Raw genomic sequence first — 19,776 nt, forward strand, 5'->3', positions numbered from 1 at the left:
AACTATTTTTTCTTTTGCTTGATGTGTACATGTGACATAAAGTTCAATCAATGATTATTGACCTTACACTGACCACTGGAGATTCCAAAGTGAAAAAGCCACAGTCCCTGTGGTCCTGGAGCTCACACTCTAGCGGAAAGGCACAGTGAGAGCCACCTAAATAATTAGAGAAAATGTCAAGCTGGCCAGGTGAATGTGAGTTAAAGGCTGACCTGGTTTGATCTGGGTGCTTGGCATAGGCAGAAATCCGTTTTGTCAAGCACCTATTTTTTGTAGGCATTTCAAGGATGTGTCTGGGGTCCCCGCACGTTGCAGATTAGAAAGCAGCAAACTACACACAGCTGATGCAGAGATAATTGCTCCGCATTTTGTGGCCTCAGTGATATAACCGTTTAGCCTCCCTAAACTCCCCAGAAGGAGTGAGCATCTACCTAGTTAATGAGAACATCCTCTCTTAGTTGTCTCCATGGCACACCTGACAAAGCACTGGCCTCAGGGGCTGCGGCTCTGGAGGCTTCTCACGTGGCTGCCCCACTCTCCAGCCCCTGCAGCTCTGCGAGCCCCTGCACTCCATTCTGCTGACCATGTGCGAAGACCAGCCTGGCAGGCGGCTACCGCTGCAGTCCATCCTGGAAGCTTGTCGGATTCATTGGGAAGAAGTGGCTGTCCACCCAGCCTCTGCCAGTCTCCACGTCAGACAGCTGGTCGGCTTGGTTCTGGGCACCATCTCCGAGGTCAGTGTAGATCTGCACTTTCCAAGCCAGGGGCCACTCGCTAGCCACGTGTGGCTGTTGAAGTTCAAATGAGCTAAGTCATAGTTCATTGAAAGGAAATAAAACATTCAGTTCCTCAGTCACACCGACCACACTTAAGTGCTCAGTAGCCCCTTGTAGCTGGCGAGGACCATACTGGACAGGACAGATCTAGAACATTCCTGTTACTGCAGTTCTGTCGGGCAGTGCTGGTGAAGACCTTTGAGCGAGCCCAGATTTCTAATGTGGCTAAGACCGTTGAGATCTTTGAAAGAGCCTCTTTTCATAAAAACAGTCGTGTTTATGACCCATGAGTTAGCTTATCAAAATTCAGCTCTAGGCCTTGCACGAGAAGCCTTCCCTGACTTTGCCTACATCGTCCCTGGCCGCTCCCTCCCCTCTGCCATCTTGTACCTGCAGAGGGTCCCCTTGCTGTGCTTGTCACACGGTGCTGCTTGCTGCCCTGTGCACTCGCCAGGGCCTAGCAAGGGGTCTGGCACATAGTGAGCATTTGGCTTAGGCTGGGTTTCCCTGAAGCAAAGCCAGAGGCGGGCATTCTTGTGCAGGTTAGTTATTGGGGAAGTACTCCCAGGAGAGGGAGTGATGGAAGGATGGGGGACAAGCCGAGTAAGGAGGTGGTCTCAGGAGGAGACAGCCTCAACCTGATCCCACAGGGAGCTCCAGAGCAGGAATTGCACCAGCCTTGGTCCCCCTTGAGGCCAGGACAGAGCTGGGACTCGGGTGAGGCAAGAGAGGCGTTTGCTGGGCAGCACTGCGCTTGTCCAGGGGCGTGTTGGAGAACTGAGACAGGGGCCATGCGGATGGAGAGGAGGGGATGGCTGTGGAGGTGCTGCCCACAGTCAATCAGAAAAGGCCTCTCCCAGGAATTCCCTAGCGGTCCAGTGGTTAGGACTCTGTGCTTCCACTGCAGGGGGCACAGGTTCGATCTCTGGTCAGGGAACTAAGATCCGGAAAGCTGTGCGGGTGGCCAAAAAAAAAGAAAAAGAAAAAGAGAGAAAAAAAAAATAAAAGAAAATGCCTCTCCCATCCTGTCCTCCTTCTTGGACCCCTTCTCTCTTGGCGTGTAAACATGTCGCTCCTGTTCGTTGAGCCAGAGGATTTGGTGGGGACGGACGAGGTCCATGTATTCGAAGGACACTAGAGCCTACCATCCATTGATATGTCATTGTCCCCTGATGGACATTGTGATGATCTGCAGCATTGCCATCGGGAAATCATAAAGTGATTTCGGTCAGGGACCTGTGAAGTGATTTCCACTGCTTATTCGACCCTCACTGGGGCACTGAACTCAGTAAGCTACAGGGGTGCGTTAAGCACACAGTGAGATTGTGGGAGAGAGACAAGCAAGCAAACTTGCTGTAACATGGTGGAATAGAGGCAGATGTGAGTAAAGTGACGAGGGGAGGTGATGAGAGGACATTCCTATCTGCAGATATGGAGAGGGCAGAGGTGGAGAGGGTTAGAAGTAGAGAGGATGTAGCTCTGGGCCTTGGAAGCACAGGAGAGATCATCAGGGAGAACCTGGCCAGTGGAGGGGGCGTGTGAGCGAAGGCACAGATGTGCATGAGTATGCAGGTGTTGGGGGGTGGGGGTGAGTGAACCACCTCTAGGCTGTGTGGCTGGTACACACAGACCTCGCTCTGGTTGCTACGTGCTCACTGTTGGGCTCCCACTGTGCAGGACAGACCCTTCCACACTGACTCAAACCGATAGCCAGGTTGTATGCGTCTGTGTAAATGTCCCCTCTCGACCTTGGGATGCGGATGTGTGATACACTTGACCTTCAGGTGGAGAGGAGGGCTGTGGAGGAAAGCTCGTCCGGGCAGCAGGACAGAAGCTACCTGCTCAGGAACAGGCTGCAGCAGGCCAGCTGTGAGAGCCGGGCAACGAGGGCCCCGGGGTGTCTGCATCCCTGCAGAGGTGGGTATGGCGCCCTGAGCATTCCCTGGGTGGGCTGATGGTACCCACTCTGTTGTTTCCTGGCCCCTGTGGGCCTGATGTCCATGCTGTGGAGGCAGAGAAAGCCCGTGCAAACCCCACTCTTCCAGGAAGCCCCTGAAGAGAAGGGGCTGAGCTTAGGACTCGCCTGTGTCCTGAGGAAAACTTCATTTGGAGATGTAATTTAGCAGAGTTATTTATGTCCAATGTAAACTTTTTTAAAATTGATAAAAACAAATTTAAACAAACGACATGAAAAAAATTTCCCTTTAATTGATTTCTAGGTGGAGTGAAAGAAAAAGCAATTTATGAAAGAGTGTTTTTGTTGTTGCTCTAGGTGTGTTAGAAGAATGGAGTAATCTTTAGAGTAATCTTCAAATCTTCCACCGTTCTCTGCTTTTCAATTTGAGATTAAAAAAAAAATTAATTTACTATTTGTTGTCCATAAAATAAGGTTCTCTTTGTTGTTAGACTTCATCTTTCCTCCTAAAAACTCCCCCAACCCTCTGTAACTGTTATTTCCATTTCCATTTTTCACATGAAGAAAGAGACTCAGAAAGGTCAAGTAACTTTGTCAACGGCACACAGCTAGTAAGTCGTGATGCTGATATACACACCCTAGGTTGCTTAATTCAAGAAAGCCATGCTCTTTGCCTCTGCTCATGCCCTCCACCATGCTCTTTGGTTAGTTTCAGAGAGAAGCACAGAGACTCAGAGCTCCCTGGAGCCCAGACTGAGTGCCTCAGCACACAGTTGCTGCAGCCTCTCTGTGAACAGGTAAGCAGCAAGGTGTACGGGGCTGTGAACTTGGTGTGGGATGTTGGTGTGGGACCTGCTGTACCCTGCTTCTTTCTTCTGATAATTGAGAAGTCTGTTGCTTTTCCAGAAAAAGCCCACCCTATTGCATTGGCAGGTGAAAAAGCCACATTTAAGCAGATATGAAGCCAAGGTGATGAGGGGCCTGATGGCAGCCATGGTGTCAGGGCATTCTGTCTCCTCTGGGAACCAAGTTCAGGCTCAGTTATGGAACAACACGCTTCTGTTGTTGTTGTGATTATCTATGTCACGTGAGGCTGCGTAACACACAGCCACAAAACACAGTGACTACAAACAATGATTTATTTAGCTTTTGTTCTGTGAGTTAGGAATTTAGGCTGTGCTCAGCTGGGACGTTCTTCTGGACTCTGCAGGGTGCTCTGGTGCATCTGTGAGCAGCTGCACCTCAGCTGCGCAGCTTCACTTCTGGGGGCTGGCTGGCTGTTGTCTAGGCAAGCCCTGGCTCTTCACCACAGGCTAGCTAGCCTGGGATTGTCCTCATGACGATGGCAGAGTTGAGGTCAAGAGAGGGAAGGAGGGAAGGAGAAAAGGGAGGAGGGAGGGAGGGAGAGAGAGAGAGAGAGGGGTATCTCCACAGAACCTCCAGAACTAGCCCTAGCCCTCTCTCCTTCCACCTCATTCAATTGGCCGAAGAAAGCTAGAGGTCAGCCCAAGTTCAAGGAGTGGGGAACAGACTCCACCTCCTGATGGGAAGGGGGTCAAAGTCCCACGGTTAAGGGCATGGATCAGGGAGAAGAATTGTGGCTATTTTCAAAATCAGTCTAACAAACCTGCTTGAAACCCATATGGGCCCGTATCTTCCTGGACCTGGAACATTATGCATTTTTGAAACTTTATTTATATACATCTTGATTCGTTGTCCCTCCACGGATCAGCCAAGGGCTGTAGCCAGCTTGATGTCAAATACACAGCTGGGGCCTTGGCACGAGGCTGCAGAGTTCACCTCAAAATGCTTTTTCCTCTATTTAAAACTCTATTTGTGGGACTTCCCTGGTGGCACAGTGGTTAAGAATCCGCCTGCCAATTCAGGGGACACGGGTTTGAGCCCTGGTCCTGGAAGATCCCACATGCTGCGGAGCAACTAAGCCCATGTGCCGCAACTACTGAAGCCCACGTGCCTAGAGCCCGTGATCCGCAACAAGAGAAGCCACCGTGACGAGAAGCCACCGTGACGAGAAGCCCGTGCACCACAACGAAGAGTAGCCCCTGCTCGCCGCAACTAGAGAAAGCCCATGTGCAGCAACGAAGACTCAATGCAGCCAAAAATAAATAAAACAAAACTCTATTTGCTATTTTCCCAATGAAAATCCCTTTTTTTTTTTCTGATTCCATAAACAATGTGTGTTTATCGTTGAAACATTTTGAACAATAGATAGAATTCTAGGCAGGAAAGTCAGAACCCTCTGCAGCCCCATCGTCCTGTGTTCAGGACCTGGGGTCACGGGCCCGGCCTGTCCTGAGCTCAGTGAGCAGAGGCAGGGTCAAAGTGGGGTGAGGAAGAGACGGACTGCACCCTTGTACCTCAAAACAACCCCCGTGGCTCTGCAGCCCTAACTTCTCTGGGCCTCAGCCTCCTCATTGACAAAGCGGATATAACTTGTGGGGCGAAGGGGCAGTAGTGGGTACACATGTGTGAGGGGGCTTTTGCTAGATGGAAGCTGTTTCCACTGTTAACTGTTGCTCCTTCGCTGACTGCTGGCCAGCGTTCTTCCAGCTGAAGTTCCCCCAGATCTTCAGGAAGGCCGACGGCTCAGCTCTGGTTCTGCTCTCCCAGAAAACTCACGGCTAGCAACTTCTTCTGGAAAGGGTTTCCTGCAAAGAAAGGGAAAGGTGAGCAGAGAGGACCAAAGGGCACTCCCGAGAGAGGTGTGAGCGAGGAGCCGTGTGTGGCTGACACAGCAGCTGAAAATGGACAGGGTCCTGCCGGGGGTCGGGGGGTACAGCTTCCCTGGGCTGAGATTTACAGAGAACTGGACTAAAATCACCCTGAACTTTGAAATTCAGGGCAATAGGTGTTATTGAGTGGCCTTGCTGTAGATTCTGTGTAGGACAGAAGGTTGAAGATGCCAGGTCCCAGCATTCAGGAAGTTCACAGCCGTTGGCGTAGATGGTGGCAGAACAGGGGAGGTGGTAAGAGAGCTGACAAGGCTGAATGTACTTGGAAAGGGCCTTCTGAACAGGTGACATGTGGGAGCAAAGGAATGGGTGGGACAGTCAGGGAGAGAGATTCTCCAGGTTGGTTGGCACATAGGGCAGTAGGGGTTGGACGAGTTTGGGGAGTCGGGGCTCAAGAGTAGCCAGGCCAGCCTGCCCCAGCCTGGGAGTCCATGACGACAGGAGGGATCATGTTGGGTGACCCCTGCTCGTGGTTCCAGGGACCCCTGACTCCTGGCAGGCAGGCTGGTCTCTGCTGAGGGGCCGGCTTGCTACACCTGTGCTGCAGGGTGAGATCAGGGATGGTCGCAGGGTAACACCTTCTGCCAGAAACAGCTCTGGCACCAGCGGTCAGAGCCACTTCCGGTGTTTAGATAAAAAGCATCCCTTCCTTGATGCATGATACTGACATCAGCTGAAAAACTGTTTTAATACCCACACAAGCCCACAGTGACCATGGGGATCAGTGCCCCTGGATCTGTGACGAGCCCCTCCCAAGCAGGCTGTTCACTGAGGAGGCTGTCCCTGCCAGGCCTTCTGTCCGAGCATCAGGAGCCCTTTGGGAACGTCAGACCCAGATGCCCCCAGAAGGCCTTGTCTGCCTGTCTGTCTGTTGCAGAGAGATTTGCTTAATGTGCTCAACTAATTAGGGATAAGCTGAGCTCTGGGCAGCCTCAGGACATCCTCTCCTCTGTGGCCCTGGTGCCATGCTCCCCTCCAGCCCCTGCTGCCCTCCAAGGCCACTCTCAGGTCCTCATGAGCTTGGAGGGGGAGGGACGGACCGGCATCAGGGAGGCCTTGTTCATCTTCTTTGGCTTTTCTTCATAACCACTCACTAAAGGCGCTTCTGAGGGACACCCTGGCTGGATGTTTGGCCTCTTGAGACAGAAGTCCTGCCAGGTACCCATGGGGGACACATTAGAAGGCCCACCCAATCCTATCACTAACTGGTGTTATATTTGGGTGAGTTTCTTAACCTCTTGGAGCCCCAACTTCCTGCAAAATGGGTTGAGAATGTGCACCCCATAGGGTGCACATTCTCAGCCCATTTTAGATGGCTGGGTCTAAATAATGGTGGCATTAAAGCATTTCCTGCATCACAAATGTGCTACAAACATGAAGTATTGTGAAACTGAGAATAGCTCTTCATGCACACTACTGATTCAACATCCAGAGCTGGAAAAACATTTCATCGGATCTAAATCTAAAGGTATTTTCGCTTTTGAAAAATCTTATTGCATATAATATATATTTATTTTGAGACATATAAAAGACTATGTGATCATGCATGAATTATGACGCTGAGAATGAAGTGGACACCTAACTGAAGAGTTAGAACATTGCCAAAACCACACCCTCTTGTAAGACATCTGCTCTGAGATGCCCAGCCTAGCTAGGGCCTCAGCACAGTTGAGCTCCATTTCATTGAAACCTGCTTGCTGCTGGCTCTGGGCAAGGGAGTGCTGCTAGTGGGCAGGGGGAAGTGAGGCCATGGGAAAAGCCCAGTTCTGGAGCTGGGGGTCCAGCTCCGTGGAACTTGACTTTGATTCCTCTCCTCTACCGTGAGTGACTCTGCGTGTTTCTTCAGTTCTCCAGGCCGGAGTTCGTCCTGCTGGCTGGAGAGGCCCCGGTGATCTTGTATCTACCTGGAACAATTGTGGTAACTGCTGGGTTAGACTGGGTAGGGCTGGAGGTTGGCGAGGGAAGTGACCAGCTGGGCAGGCCATAAGGCTGACTGAGCTCTGAGGGGCTCACTCTCTCCTCCAGGCACCTGCCAGCCCTCACCAAGTCACACTCCTACTTCATGTCCTTTCTTCAGCATCCTCTTCCCCTTTAAGAGGAACCCTCTGTGACTTCTGACGAAGTCCTGATTGTCCTTCCAGACGAGCTCTGCCTTCTTCTTCCCATTCAGTCAGGAAATATTCTTGAAGCAGCTAGTAGGTACCAGGCACTACTCCAGACCCTAGATCTCCGATATGAACAAAGCAGAGTCCTTTTCACATGGAGCTTGCTTTCTAGCATTTATGCATTTGTCTGTTTTCTGGGGAGGAAAAGCCAGTTTCCCTTCCCTTGGCTCTGCTGCCCCAGCTCAGGCGGACCTGGACTGGGTGTGAGTGACAGGCTTGTCCCTCCTGGGGCCCAAGGAAAGAGCTGTGGTGCTGTCGGCCCAGAGTGGGTACAGCCAGTGCCATGCCCTGCTCTGAGATGCCTGACTGGGACCCTTCCTGAGCCAGCCCCCTGGGGAGGAGGGGCGGGATGGTGGAATATATAAGCCGGGGGCTGCCCTGGGTGAAGGGTGGCAGAGGTTGCAGGGTAGGGAGTGGGAGGCAGAGACTGGACGGGGCCTGGGGCACCAGGGAACAGAGGAGTTGGCAGCCAGACCCCATTACCAGAGGTGGGGAGGCAGGATCACTGTGAACCCAAGCTCCTTGTGCGTGCTCCAATGGGACATCACTTAGAAAACACACATTCAAGGATACAATTATTACAAATTTCAAGAGGGCAACTGCAGAGCATTAAACCGAAGCACCTTCCATACCCTCCCCACCCCAGCATGGGCACATATGGTAAACAACCGCCCCAGGGGACACAGGTGTGCAGGGCGGGCAGGAACCAGGGTGGCTTAGAGTGTGCCATGTGGTCAGCCCTGCCTGGGATCATGGGAGAGCTCTCCCTCCCACAGGGTCCTCAGACCTGCACTGGCCCCTGGGGTGTGGGGCTGCCCCTGGGTGTAGGAAGGTCATGGTGTGGTGGCAGGCATGGTCTCAATGGCACTAAAGCCAGCTGTAGTGTCCATCCATGACTGTCTTTTAATGAGGACATTCTGAGGAGGTCTGGGCCAGGCCTCAGTCTAGGCTTTGGGGCACAGGGGGTACTCAGCCCCCGTCCTTAGGGAGGCTGGGCCCCTGAGCAGAAAGCCTCAGGGGAGCAGAGAAGGGAGAGGGTGGCTTGACCTTCCAGGCCACAGACAAGAGGTCTTGAGCCTGATCTGGGAAACACATAGGAATTTGCCCTGTGGGGAGGGAGGGGAAGAGCATTCCAGGCATCGGGCAGTATGTGCAGAGACTCAGGCAGACAAGATTTTGTGGCGGCAGAATGATGTGCTGTTCTGTGCGGCTGAGCCCAGGCGACAGTGGTTAGGGTGGGGCTACAGAGGCCGATGAGTCTGGAATTAGTCTGAGCAGGGTGAAGAGACAGAAGGCACATCTTTGGATGCGGCTCTGCTGATCAATTTCTCGGTTCACAGTAATCATCTTAGTGCCAGCCCTCTCTCTTCCTTGGATCTGTGCCCACCCAAATTCTCTCTGCTGTGCTCTGTGAAGGCCTGGGGGTCAGTATCAGGCTGTCCAGCACTCCTGGGGGTGTACGATTCACCACTGTGGTCCTGGGCAGTCCTCTTGAGAAGCAGAGCCCAAGGGGCAGCCAGGATTTCTGCAGGGGAGAGATCTGTTACATGTGGCTCCCCAGCCTTCCTGGCCCCTGCAGAGGCTGGCAGAGAGCACGGATTTGAGTCTGGTTCTGCCTTTTACTAACTGTGCAACTCTGGGCAAGTCCCTTACCATCTGTGAGCCTTGCTTCTCCTCTGCTGAACAGGAATCACAAGCGTACTTATCTCTTCGGGTTGTTTGTCAGTTAAATGAGAAAATACATATAAAGTGGTTAGCACAATAGCTAGCCCATGGTAAAGACGCTATGTCTTGTAGTTGTTTTTACAATTTATACCATTCTTGTTTTCAGACCAAAAAAGGGAAGTCCTATTTGGCTCTCCGGGCCCTCTGTGTAGTGCTGCTGAATGGGCAGTGCCTGGAGGTGAGATGTGACATCACGTCGACAGTGGGAGCTGTCTTCAGCGCTGTTGCGTCCTTTGCCAACCTTGGGGAGCTCACCTACTTTGGCTTGGCTTACATGAAAGGTAAGTGGCTCCCAGGTAGCTCGCAGCTGGGCTGGGGCCTCAGGTAACCCCAGTGTCTAGGTACCTGAGTGCTATTCCTTCTAACAAAACTGCTTGAGACTGGGACATTGCCCCTTGCACACCTAGACCTTAGTCAGTATGTCAAGTCCTCATGTGCAAACTGTCAAGTAAGTGCAGAGGATGGTAAGGAAACAATGCTTGTAAGATGTTGTAGCTTCTGTGATTTGCTGGGTCTGGTTGACCAATCTCAGTGCCTTGAGGTTAGACAAGCAAATGTGAGAAACATTTTCGTCTAGGTGGGAATGCAAAATGGTGCAGCCACTATGGAAAACAATATGGTAGTTCCTCAAAAAATTACAAATTTACCCTATGATCCAGCAATTCCACATTGACATATACACCCAAAATAATTGAAAGCAGCATCTCTCAGAGATATTGGTATTCCCATGTTCATAGCAGCATCATTCACAGTAGCTAAAATACGGAAGCAACACAAATATCCATTGACGGATGAATAGATGAGCATAATGTGGTATATACATACAATGGAATATTATTCAACCTTAAAGAGGAAGGGAATTCTGACACATAGATGGCTAGATGACACACAGAGGCTACAACATAGATGAGCCTCGAGGACATTATGCCGAGTGAAATAAACCAGTTACAAAAAGGCAGATATTGTATGATTCCACTTACGTAAGGTACCTAGAGCAGTCAAATTCGTAGGGACACAAAGTAGAACGGTAGTTGCCAGGGTCTGGGTGGAGGAGGAAATGGAAGTTATTGCTTCATGGGTGCAGACAGAGCTGCAGTTTTACAAGATGAAAAAGTTTTGGAGATGGATGTGGTGATGGGGTTGCACAACAGTGTGAATGTACCTAACTCTCCTGAACTGTATACTTAACTGTGGTCAAGATGGTCAATTTTATGTTGTGCGTATTTTACCACAATAAAAATAAAAAGGAGTCCATCTAATCATCCAAGACTAATGGGAAATCAGCACACCCACCCCACCCCAGGAGCCTAAGTTAAGAACCCCTTCTGAAGATCCAGAAGGAAAGGGTTTTTACACCTTCCCATCTCTGCCCTTTTGTTAAAGGGAGTCTTTTATTTCCATCTACCGCAAAGATCCCTTCATTGTAGTGGAAGCTCTTTAACCACTGTGTGGAGTGATGGGAAGGAGGCTGAGCTGGGATCACATAGGCCTTCAGGTTAAACCCTGCTCCACCAGCCCACCTTGCTAGGTGTCATGATCTCCGTGTTCCTCTGTTCTCCCATCCCCAGTGGGAGAAGCTTATCAGCTTGTGGTAGGATCACTCAGTGTGCCATGGTGGGTAGAGGGCGGTCCTTACCTCTAATAGTTCTCAGCAGACCTCTGAAAAATCCCTCTCCCAAGTGAAAAGAACAACACTATATGCTTCGATGTTGTCAGTTGATGTTTGCTCAATCTTTCCTAAAGTGTGAATAGAAGAACCTGCAGGAAACATTTTTATTGATCTGTAACATGCAGCCTTAATAAAACCAGTGCGCTTGCTCTGGGAGAAAGACCTTAAGGCTTCTCCCCTACTTTCCCTCCCAGTCAGGTGCCCACCCCTGGACCCCTTCCACGTGGACATCCTAGACCTACTCAGCTGGGGCCTCCTGGGTAAATCACTCAAGAATGACAGTCAGGGATTTGGATATAAACCCATTTGGGAGGGTCTGCCAGCCAAACTGTAATGGAGACCTGCCCATCCCTTGGGAAGAAGTGACCCAAAGGGAAGGGTGAGTCGGTGTGGGGAGTCAGGTTCAGCAGCCAGGGCTGAGGACACAGCGGGCAGAGGTCTGGACACTGTGTGGTGAGGGCGGAGTGTGGAGAAGGGTGTGGGGCAGAGCAGGGCTGGGGCAGACCTGCAGGGGTTCAGGGGGAGTGTCCAAGGGCACCCAGGCAGGGTGGTGAGGGTCAAGCTTTGCCTTGAGGAGAGCAGGGGGTAGAGGTGGGGCCTCCAGTGGCTGGAGCTGATTCAGCCTCCCTCCCAGAGGTGCTAGAAGACAAACTTAACTGAAGTTGAAGTCCTGAGCTTGGGTTGGTGGAGTTTTCAAGGTGGCAACATTCAGGTCAAAAGACAAAGGTGACTCCACTTATGCCCTGTCTTAGTCATCTCAGGCTGCTATAACAAAATGCTGTAGACTGAGTGGCTTAAACAACAGACATTTATTTCTCAGAGTGCTGGAGGCTGGGAAATCCAAGACCAGGCTTCGAGCATGGTCATGTTCTGGGTGAGGGCCCTCCTCTTGGCTTGCAGATGGCCACCTCCTCACTATGTCCTCACATAGCAGAGAGAGCCAGTTCTTGTCTCTTCCTCTTCTTATTACACTAATCCTATCATGGGGGTCCCACCCTCATGACCTCATCTAAACCTAATTACTTCCCAAAGGCCCCACCTACAAATAGCATCACACCTGCAGGGGGTAGGGCTTCAATACATGAATTTGGGGGATACAAACATTCAGTCCATAACACTCTGGCTGGGGAGATGTGGGCATGGTCCAGCTGATGCACCTGGCCCATGGCAGAAATGGAATAAATACTCAGCTCTTTGTTTTTTAATTTTATTTCCATAAGATGGTAGCTGGGAGGCAGATGTTAAATGATATCTTCTCTAAGATAAATAATCACATTTTCTCCTCTGGGTGCTGAGTTTCTCTTCCTTGACGCTCTCCTCTTTGTCCCCTGTTCTTGGCCCCTCATGGACCCAACAAAGGTCTTGTGGTACTAGCTATCCAGACGACTTGCTTCCTGTTCTCTCCTGTACTCAATTGGCTCTTGTCTGACCCTCTGGGCAGAGCTCAGGGCTGTGAGTCTGAGGGGTGGTGCCTGACCGACTGCTTTTCCCTCTAAATACTCTCTACTTCCATTTCAGGCAAAGAGTTCTTTTTCCTGGACGTTGAAACCAGGTTGTGCAAAATAGCCCCCGAAGGCTGGAGTGAGCAGCCCCAGAAGAAGAGCTCCCCGGATACCTTCACGCTCTTTCTGAGAATAAAGTTCTTTGTCAGTCACTGTGGGCTGCTCCAGTGAGTGCTGCAAACTTCTTTGTTTGTTCCTTAAGGTGTTTATGTACATCCAAGCTGATATTAGAGATAATGGGTAGGCAAGTGCTTGACAAACTAATGTGCGTATAAATAACAACAGTTACTGTGGCTGATCTTCTGTTGATTGGATTCCAATATGACAGAAAAGGGGGAAAAGTCAGTGTTTGGGGACAGGCCCTGGTCAAAATGAGAACTTACCCTTTTGTTTCAAACATATGCCAGTCAAGGTCAAGTTCTCTCTCCCCTGACCCCAACATGCCCCGCCTCCCAGCAGCCCAGTGATGAGGGTTCGAGGAAAGGGTCACCGGTTTGGGTTTGGATCACTGTCTCTATTCCTTTGCTTACTAGAAACACCATCTAACTGAACATCAGTTTTCTCACTTGAACCACAGGAACAAACATCTCCATGGTTGTGGGAAATGACTGACACAGAGTAGACCTCAATGAGTAACAGGAAGCACGGTGTGGATAAAGGAGACCATCCTTGTCTTACTGGCATTGCCCTCTGGGTTCTATTGACTTGTATCTCATCTTCTCTCCTTTTTCTGCTTCCCAGGCTTTAGTGGTCTCCCTCGCCCTCAGCATCCCAGTGACCTTTATTCCTGCATCTCTTTCCCAGGCACAGTTGGACAAGGCACCAATTTTACCTGCAGCTTCGGAGAGACGTCCTGGAGGAGAAGCTGTGCTGCAAAGACGAGATGCTGCTGCAGCTGGGGGTCCTTGCCCTGCAGGCTGAGTTTGGCAGTTACCCAGAGGAGGTAGAGGTGGAGACTGGGGTCCCTTGGGTGGGGTCACTGGAGAAGCAATTATGGGATGGGGGGAACAGTTAGAAATGTGAAGACTGAGCCTGTGTTTTCAGCACCTATCAACCGCTGAGATTGGGGTAAACTGCATCCCTCCATTCATTCATCCATCCATTCATCCAACAAACAACCATCAAGTGTTCTTTGCTAGACTCTGGGGGATACAAAGATCAACAGGTCAAGTTTATACATTGTAATGTAGTTCTAATCTAAGGTCTTGCCTAAAAACACTAATTTACTAATTTATTGCATTCTTATAATCCCTGGCTTTCAAATGGTTTGTGCCATAACCCCTGATAAAAAAAATGACAGACATTACCACCCAACCTGTACACATGTGTCCATGTAACAGAACTGAGGCAAAAGTTTAGGAAATCAGATGCACCCTTTCTATATGTGATACACATTGGTATTTCCTATTCTATTCTAGTTAATTTATAAATGCAGGCTATGAACCACAAGATTGATTTCAGAGCTCACTAATGGATTGCAGGTTGCAGTTTAAAAAATACATTTCAGACTACACCAATATCATCTTGCTTTCCTCCTAGGACATCTTCAGAAGGTGCCACCATGTCTGGAGCCTTCTAAGTCCTTCTTCATCCCCTCGCATTTTTCATCACCCAGCATGGTGTATCCATTTCCTCATCAGTCTTACTGTAGGTCTCTCCATTAGAATGGAATCCACCAGAGGGTAAAGGTTTTGTGTGTTTTGTTCTGCCATTTCCCCAGCACCAAAGCAGTGTCTCAAACACAGGCAGTTTGCTCAAGAACATTGATCTAAGGAGTGGATGGACGAATGGAGTACAGGCTCCTGGCTGGATAACACTGTGGATAAAAGTCATCCATCAGGGGAGTCAGCAGCTTGCTTGTCAGGGAAATGTAGCTCAGTTCCCAACACCCTGTCCTTCTGACCCTCCCTCCCCTGCTCCCACTTCAGTCCACAAGGACTGAGACTTCACTTTCTCCTCCTGGCACCACCCACGCCCCTGTCCTGGGCGGGCAGTCTCCCAGGGCTGGCCTGGCCCCCGGAACCCCTCCCTGCGCCTTTGACAAGCCTCCAGGCCTGTCACTGCTTACACTGGAGCTCCTTCCTGTCTCCTCAGTCCCCAGAGCTGGGGTCCTAACCATGCCTAGGCCAGCTCCCTCCTGCCCTTGTACTGCTACTTGGGGGGACGGGGGTCTTGGGAGGAGAGGGGCCCAGACACATGGATGGTGCTGTCAGCCAGGGGTGCCCCGGTGAATCAGTCACCATCCTAGCTGCAGCCTCTTGTCCAGCCCTGTGTGCAGCTCATGTGGACGGGTGGGGTGCAGGTTGGGGGGGTAGGGAGGGCAGCCTCCAGGGGCAGAGTGTTGGGCTGCCCTTACTAGGCTCTATGGAGCAAAGGAGTGGGCCTGAGTTTTGGGGTCAGACAGAAACCAGGTCCAAACCCTGACTCTTTTGTTAAGTAGCTAAGTGGCCTTGGGCACATTGTCTCTCTGAGTCTCGGCTTTTTCACCTGCAAAATGGAAATAGTAGTAGGTCAAAGCTGCTGTAAGGGTGGAAGGTGGTGACGTACGTATGAGGCCCGGCATGTAGCAACTGCTGTTTGCAAGCTTCCCTTCCCCTACCCCAGAATCAGGAGTGCTCTGCTATAAAACAAAACGAAGACTAACTTTCACTCTATGGATTCAGACACGATGTTTAACCCGAGATCCTAACTCTAGGGCTGATAGTTGGTGGAAACTGTGGGCCAGTTCCACTGAAGGCCGTTGGGAACACGCAGGCCCAGACCTTTCTTATGGGATCACTTGCCCCGAGGCTCCAGGGGCCCAGACCTGACTCTAGGCGCCCAATTCTGGCGACCCCCTGCGCCTTTGGCCTGCCCAGTTTCTGACTGGCCTCACCTAGCTCCTGCCTTAGCCCAATCTCATCCTTCACCTCTAGCTTCTCCCCCAGATCCTGCCTAACCTCAACCTCTCCAGCTGCTCTGGGGACCAGTGTGGTTCCAAGATGTTCTCTGCTGCCCCTGTGTGGCCTCCAAAGGCAGACTTTTTCCCTTTCTCTGTGTGTGTGTGTGTGTGTGTGTGTGTGTGTGTGTGTGTGTATAAAGGCAACAGATTACACACACCCATTCATTTGTGCAGCCACTCGCTCAGCCCTAATTTATGGAGGGCCTCCTCCATGCTTGCATCATCTAAGCCTGTGTCAACCCTGCAAAGCTGGTGTTATTTCTATTTGCATTATAGAAGAATTGCACCTCTGTGAGGTTAGGTAAGCTAGTGAGAGCACAGCCAGGACTCACTTTTAGGGCCTTGCTTCGCTATGTGCCAGGCACTGCGGTGGGCACATCAAAGGGCATTAGGGGCTCTCAGAGGGGAGAGCCCCTCCCTGTGTCTGGGTCACTGAGTGGGCAGGAGGAGGAGGCTGGCCCGTCCAGCTCTGCAGGGATTTCACGGCAGCCTTAGCTACCAGGCTGCAAGGTTGGGTGGCACTGCCAGTCAGATCCAGGAGAAACTTCGTGTGCCCTCCTAAGGGGTGGATATTTTGTTTGATAAATGGTTCTGGTGCTGGAAAAAGAAACCATGATTTAGAAACCACTGTAGTGAAAGATTGGGAGCCACTGATGAATTCTAAGCAGGAAGTAACATGATTACATTTGCATTTTAAAAAGGGAGGCAAAGACAATTTGGTACAAAAATAAATCTCCTTAATCACATTATTACAGTGGAACAACTTTCCTCTGGGTGCATTCTCTTCCAGCCTTTGACCACACGCAGGGATTTTATGCAGTTGTAAACATTGCCACATTCGATTTGCATTCTGCTTTCTCACTCCTTAGTATGTCTTCCCCTGGCCTTCCTAATGAGCCTTTGGGATAGCCACGCGGTATGCCTCAGCAGGGCTGGACCTTTGTTTACTTATTTGTTCTCTCACTGGTGGGCATCACCTAGAGGCTCCATGTGAGTGGTAGTAACTACTATTATTATTGTTTCAGTTGCTTCTAATCTTTCTCTTTAACCTAAGTGACATAGAAATAAATGTTGTGCTGGAGTATTTTTAGTTTCATGCTGACTTCTCTAGGACATAGTCCTAGCAATGCGATGCTGGGTCAAAGATCCTACATACTTAAAAAAAAGCTTAGTAGACTTGTTTTAGAGCAGTTTGAGTTTCAAAGCAAAATTGAGTGGCAAGCGCAGAGATTTCCTATATACCCTTTTGCCTCCGCATACATAGCTTTCCCCCACAATCAACGTCCTCCACCAGGGTGGTACATTTGTTGCAAATGATGAACCTACATGGACATATTGTTATCCCCCAGAGTTCATAGTTAATATTAGGATTTGCTCTTGGTGTTCTACCTTCTATGGGTTTGGACAAATTTATAATGACATATATCCACTATCATAGTATCATACAGAGTAGTTTCACTGCCTTAAAAGTCCTCTGTGCTCCACCTATTCGTCTCTCTTTCTCCACCCAACCCCTGGCAACCACCAATCTTTTTATTGTCTCCATAGTGTTGCCTTTTCCAGAATGTCGTAAGGTCAGAATCATCCAGCCTTTTCAAAATGGCTTATTTCACTTAATGATATGTATTTATGTTTCCTCCATGTCTTTTCGACTTGATAGCTCATTTCCTTTTAGTGCTGAATAATATTCCATTGTCTGGATGTACCAGAGTTTATTTATTCACTCACCTACTGACGGACCTCTTTTGCTCCCAAGTTTTGGCAACTATGAATAAAGCTGCTGTAAACATCCACGTGCAGGTTTCTGTGTGGACATACATTTCCAACTCCTTTGGGTAAATACCAAGGAGCATGATTGCTGGATCATATGGTAAAAGTATGTTTAGTTTCATAAGAAATTGAAGAACTGTCTTCCAAAAGTGGCTGAACCATCGTGCATGCCCACCAGTAATGAATGCGAGTTCCTGTTACTCCACATCTTTGTCAGCATTTGGTGTTGTCAGTACTCTGGATTTTGGCCATTCTGATAGCATTCTGAATGCTTTTTTATGCACTGGATTGCTGAGCAATTTCTTTCCCTTTGTGTCTCTGAGCTGAGCTCAGAACTGGCATGGGCCAGCCCTCGGCTGGAGGATTCTCAGTCCACAGCTACATGGGGACTCCTGTGCCACACCAGGAACATGGGGATGTAGTTGATGCTGTGCTGTTCCCTTCAGACCCCCTCATCAGACCGACCTGCCCAATCCCAGCCCCAAGAAGACCAGATGCTCCCAGCTCCCAGCTGCCTCCCTCATGGGCAGTTGTCCTCAGCTGTGGGGACCTGTCCTGCCCAAGATTAGACTGGGAGGGGCTTCCTGAGACTAGGATGGGCTGATTAAGGAATACCAGGGAAGGGTCAGCTTCTCCATCTGCCAAGCTCTACTTTCCTCATTCCTTACAGTGAACCCTGAGACCACGCCTCCAGAACATCTGCCTACCTCTCTCTGCCCTGGAGTCTGTACCAGGGAACCTAGCATCAGACAGCAAGTGATGCTGAGTCATGACTATCTTCCTGCAGCTCCTGGTGGGGTTGCAGCCTCAGGTTCCCAAAAGAGTAGACTTGATGTAGGCTCTGGCCTGGGGCAGGGTGTGGGTGTCAGATCTTCTCTTGTTCAGGGGACAACTTCTTGATCACCTTGTTGTGGAGAGACGGTGCCACAGCCCAGACCTCCCTTGTGAGAGGGGACAGTGTACTGGTAGCACATGCAGACAGAAGTGCTAAATGAATACATAGAAACAAAACTTCAGGGCCATGGTTTCGCTGTGCCTTTTGGGAAGTGGAGTGGCATTGTGGAATGTGTGAGGCCTTTGGGGGATGAAATCTTCTTTCTGTCAGTTACAAGTGGTGTGACCTTGGCCCTGTTGAATGACTTCCTTTCTTGTTCATTTTGTGCATCTTGGCAATGACAATAATAATACTGTCCTCATAGGATTACCGTGAGGCTAGAAAGAGCTAATGTGTTCTGGGCACCACGTGGCATACAGAAGGGGCTCAAAAACAGGTGGCTTCTTTCGTCTCTCCCTTCTGTCCTGTCATCTGGTTTGGCCCAGCCTCTAATATGGTAGGAAATGTTATCCCAGTGGGCACTTTAAAGGAGCAGACAGGCTTCTGTTCTGCTCAGAGTCCCATAGAAGGCGTCTTGGTGGCACCTCTTTTCTTCTGCATCTTTCCAGCAGGTAGAGAGTAGAGCCTATTTTCGAGTTGAAGATTACATCCCCGCAAGTCTGATTGAGAGGATGACGGCTCTCCGGGTGCAAGTCGAAGTCTCAGAGCTGCACCGTCTAAGTCCTGTGCTCTGGGGAGAGGATGCGGAGCTGGAGTTCTTGAGGGTGAGGCCTTTGGGCTCTTGAGAGGGTGTATCGGTGTTCAAGGGCACATAGTCGGCAATCCCCTCCAGAGATTTCTCTGGGGCTGGATGTGCTCAGACCCACAAGGAAGTATGACCAAGGGACTTGAGCCTTTGGGAGGAAGGAAGCTCCTTCGCCCTGTGGGGCAAGGAGAGACTTTTGGAAGCAGATGGCATTGGAAATGATCCCCCCAAATGGGTAAGATTTATTGGGCTGGGGTGGGTATGGCAGGGCCTTTCTTCAATCTTGGAGCTCACAGTCACTATTCAGTGAGTGGGGGGAGACCACATTTCTCATAGAGACATTTCTGACAACTGAAGTAAAAAACTTGCGTGTGAGCCAAAAGCAAAGCCATTGGAAGACTTCAAGTTTGCAGCCTTCCGGGCACTGTTCTCAGCACAGCACAGGTGGTGTGGTCCATACATATGGGTGCAGCTCTGGTCTACTCTTTCTTTGGCCCTTTAGCAAAAGCAGTGATATTTCAGTCCCTTATGTTTGTGGGCACACAGAGCCTCCGACGAATATCTTTTGCTCACTCCATGACTTACACCTGCAGTGGACCAAGCACAGTAGCAAATAGAGACAGAAAGGACATGCTTCCTGCCACCAGGGAGTCCCAAGTCTTGTCGGGAGGACAGATGGGTACCCAGAGGCATGCAACACTGTGATAACTGCCCAATGAGAACAATAACAGTACCAGTTACTTTACTTCAGGGTGGGAGGAAATGGCCGCTCTGCCTGTGCAGGTAGAGCTCGGGGGCACGTGGGAGGAGGCCCCCCAGCTTCCCCAGGGTGACGTGCCCGGTGGGGCCTTTAGAGCTGGGGATCAGTTTCAAAAGGAAACTCCAGGATTTATACATTTCTTTGTACAAAAGTCTCCTGAAGCGGGTAGAAATATTCTGTGTTTTCTTGCCTTTGATAGAGACAGTCATTTGAAAGCAGA

At 50.2% G+C, this 19,776-nt stretch overlaps 1 protein-coding gene across 1 annotated transcript in view; it reads left to right on the plus strand.

The window, feature by feature from the left end:
* Positions 1-19,776, plus strand: part of FRMPD2 (FERM and PDZ domain containing 2) — a 78,979-nt gene that overhangs the window by 7,686 nt on the left and 51,517 nt on the right. The window contains exons 4-12 of the mRNA XM_082425477.1: positions 543-734; positions 2,561-2,693; positions 3,401-3,488; positions 5,252-5,378; positions 7,291-7,362; positions 9,441-9,615; positions 12,522-12,672; positions 13,310-13,448; positions 18,660-18,815. Coding sequence (XP_082281603.1) covers positions 543-734; positions 2,561-2,693; positions 3,401-3,488; positions 5,252-5,378; positions 7,291-7,362; positions 9,441-9,615; positions 12,522-12,672; positions 13,310-13,448; positions 18,660-18,815 — 1,233 coding nt within the window. The remainder of the gene's footprint in view (positions 1-542; positions 735-2,560; positions 2,694-3,400; positions 3,489-5,251; positions 5,379-7,290; positions 7,363-9,440; positions 9,616-12,521; positions 12,673-13,309; positions 13,449-18,659; positions 18,816-19,776) is intronic.

This window comes from Balaenoptera physalus (assembly GCF_965194825.1).
Source record: "Balaenoptera physalus genome assembly, chromosome: 14".
Taxonomy (NCBI): domain Eukaryota; kingdom Metazoa; phylum Chordata; class Mammalia; order Artiodactyla; family Balaenopteridae; genus Balaenoptera; species Balaenoptera physalus.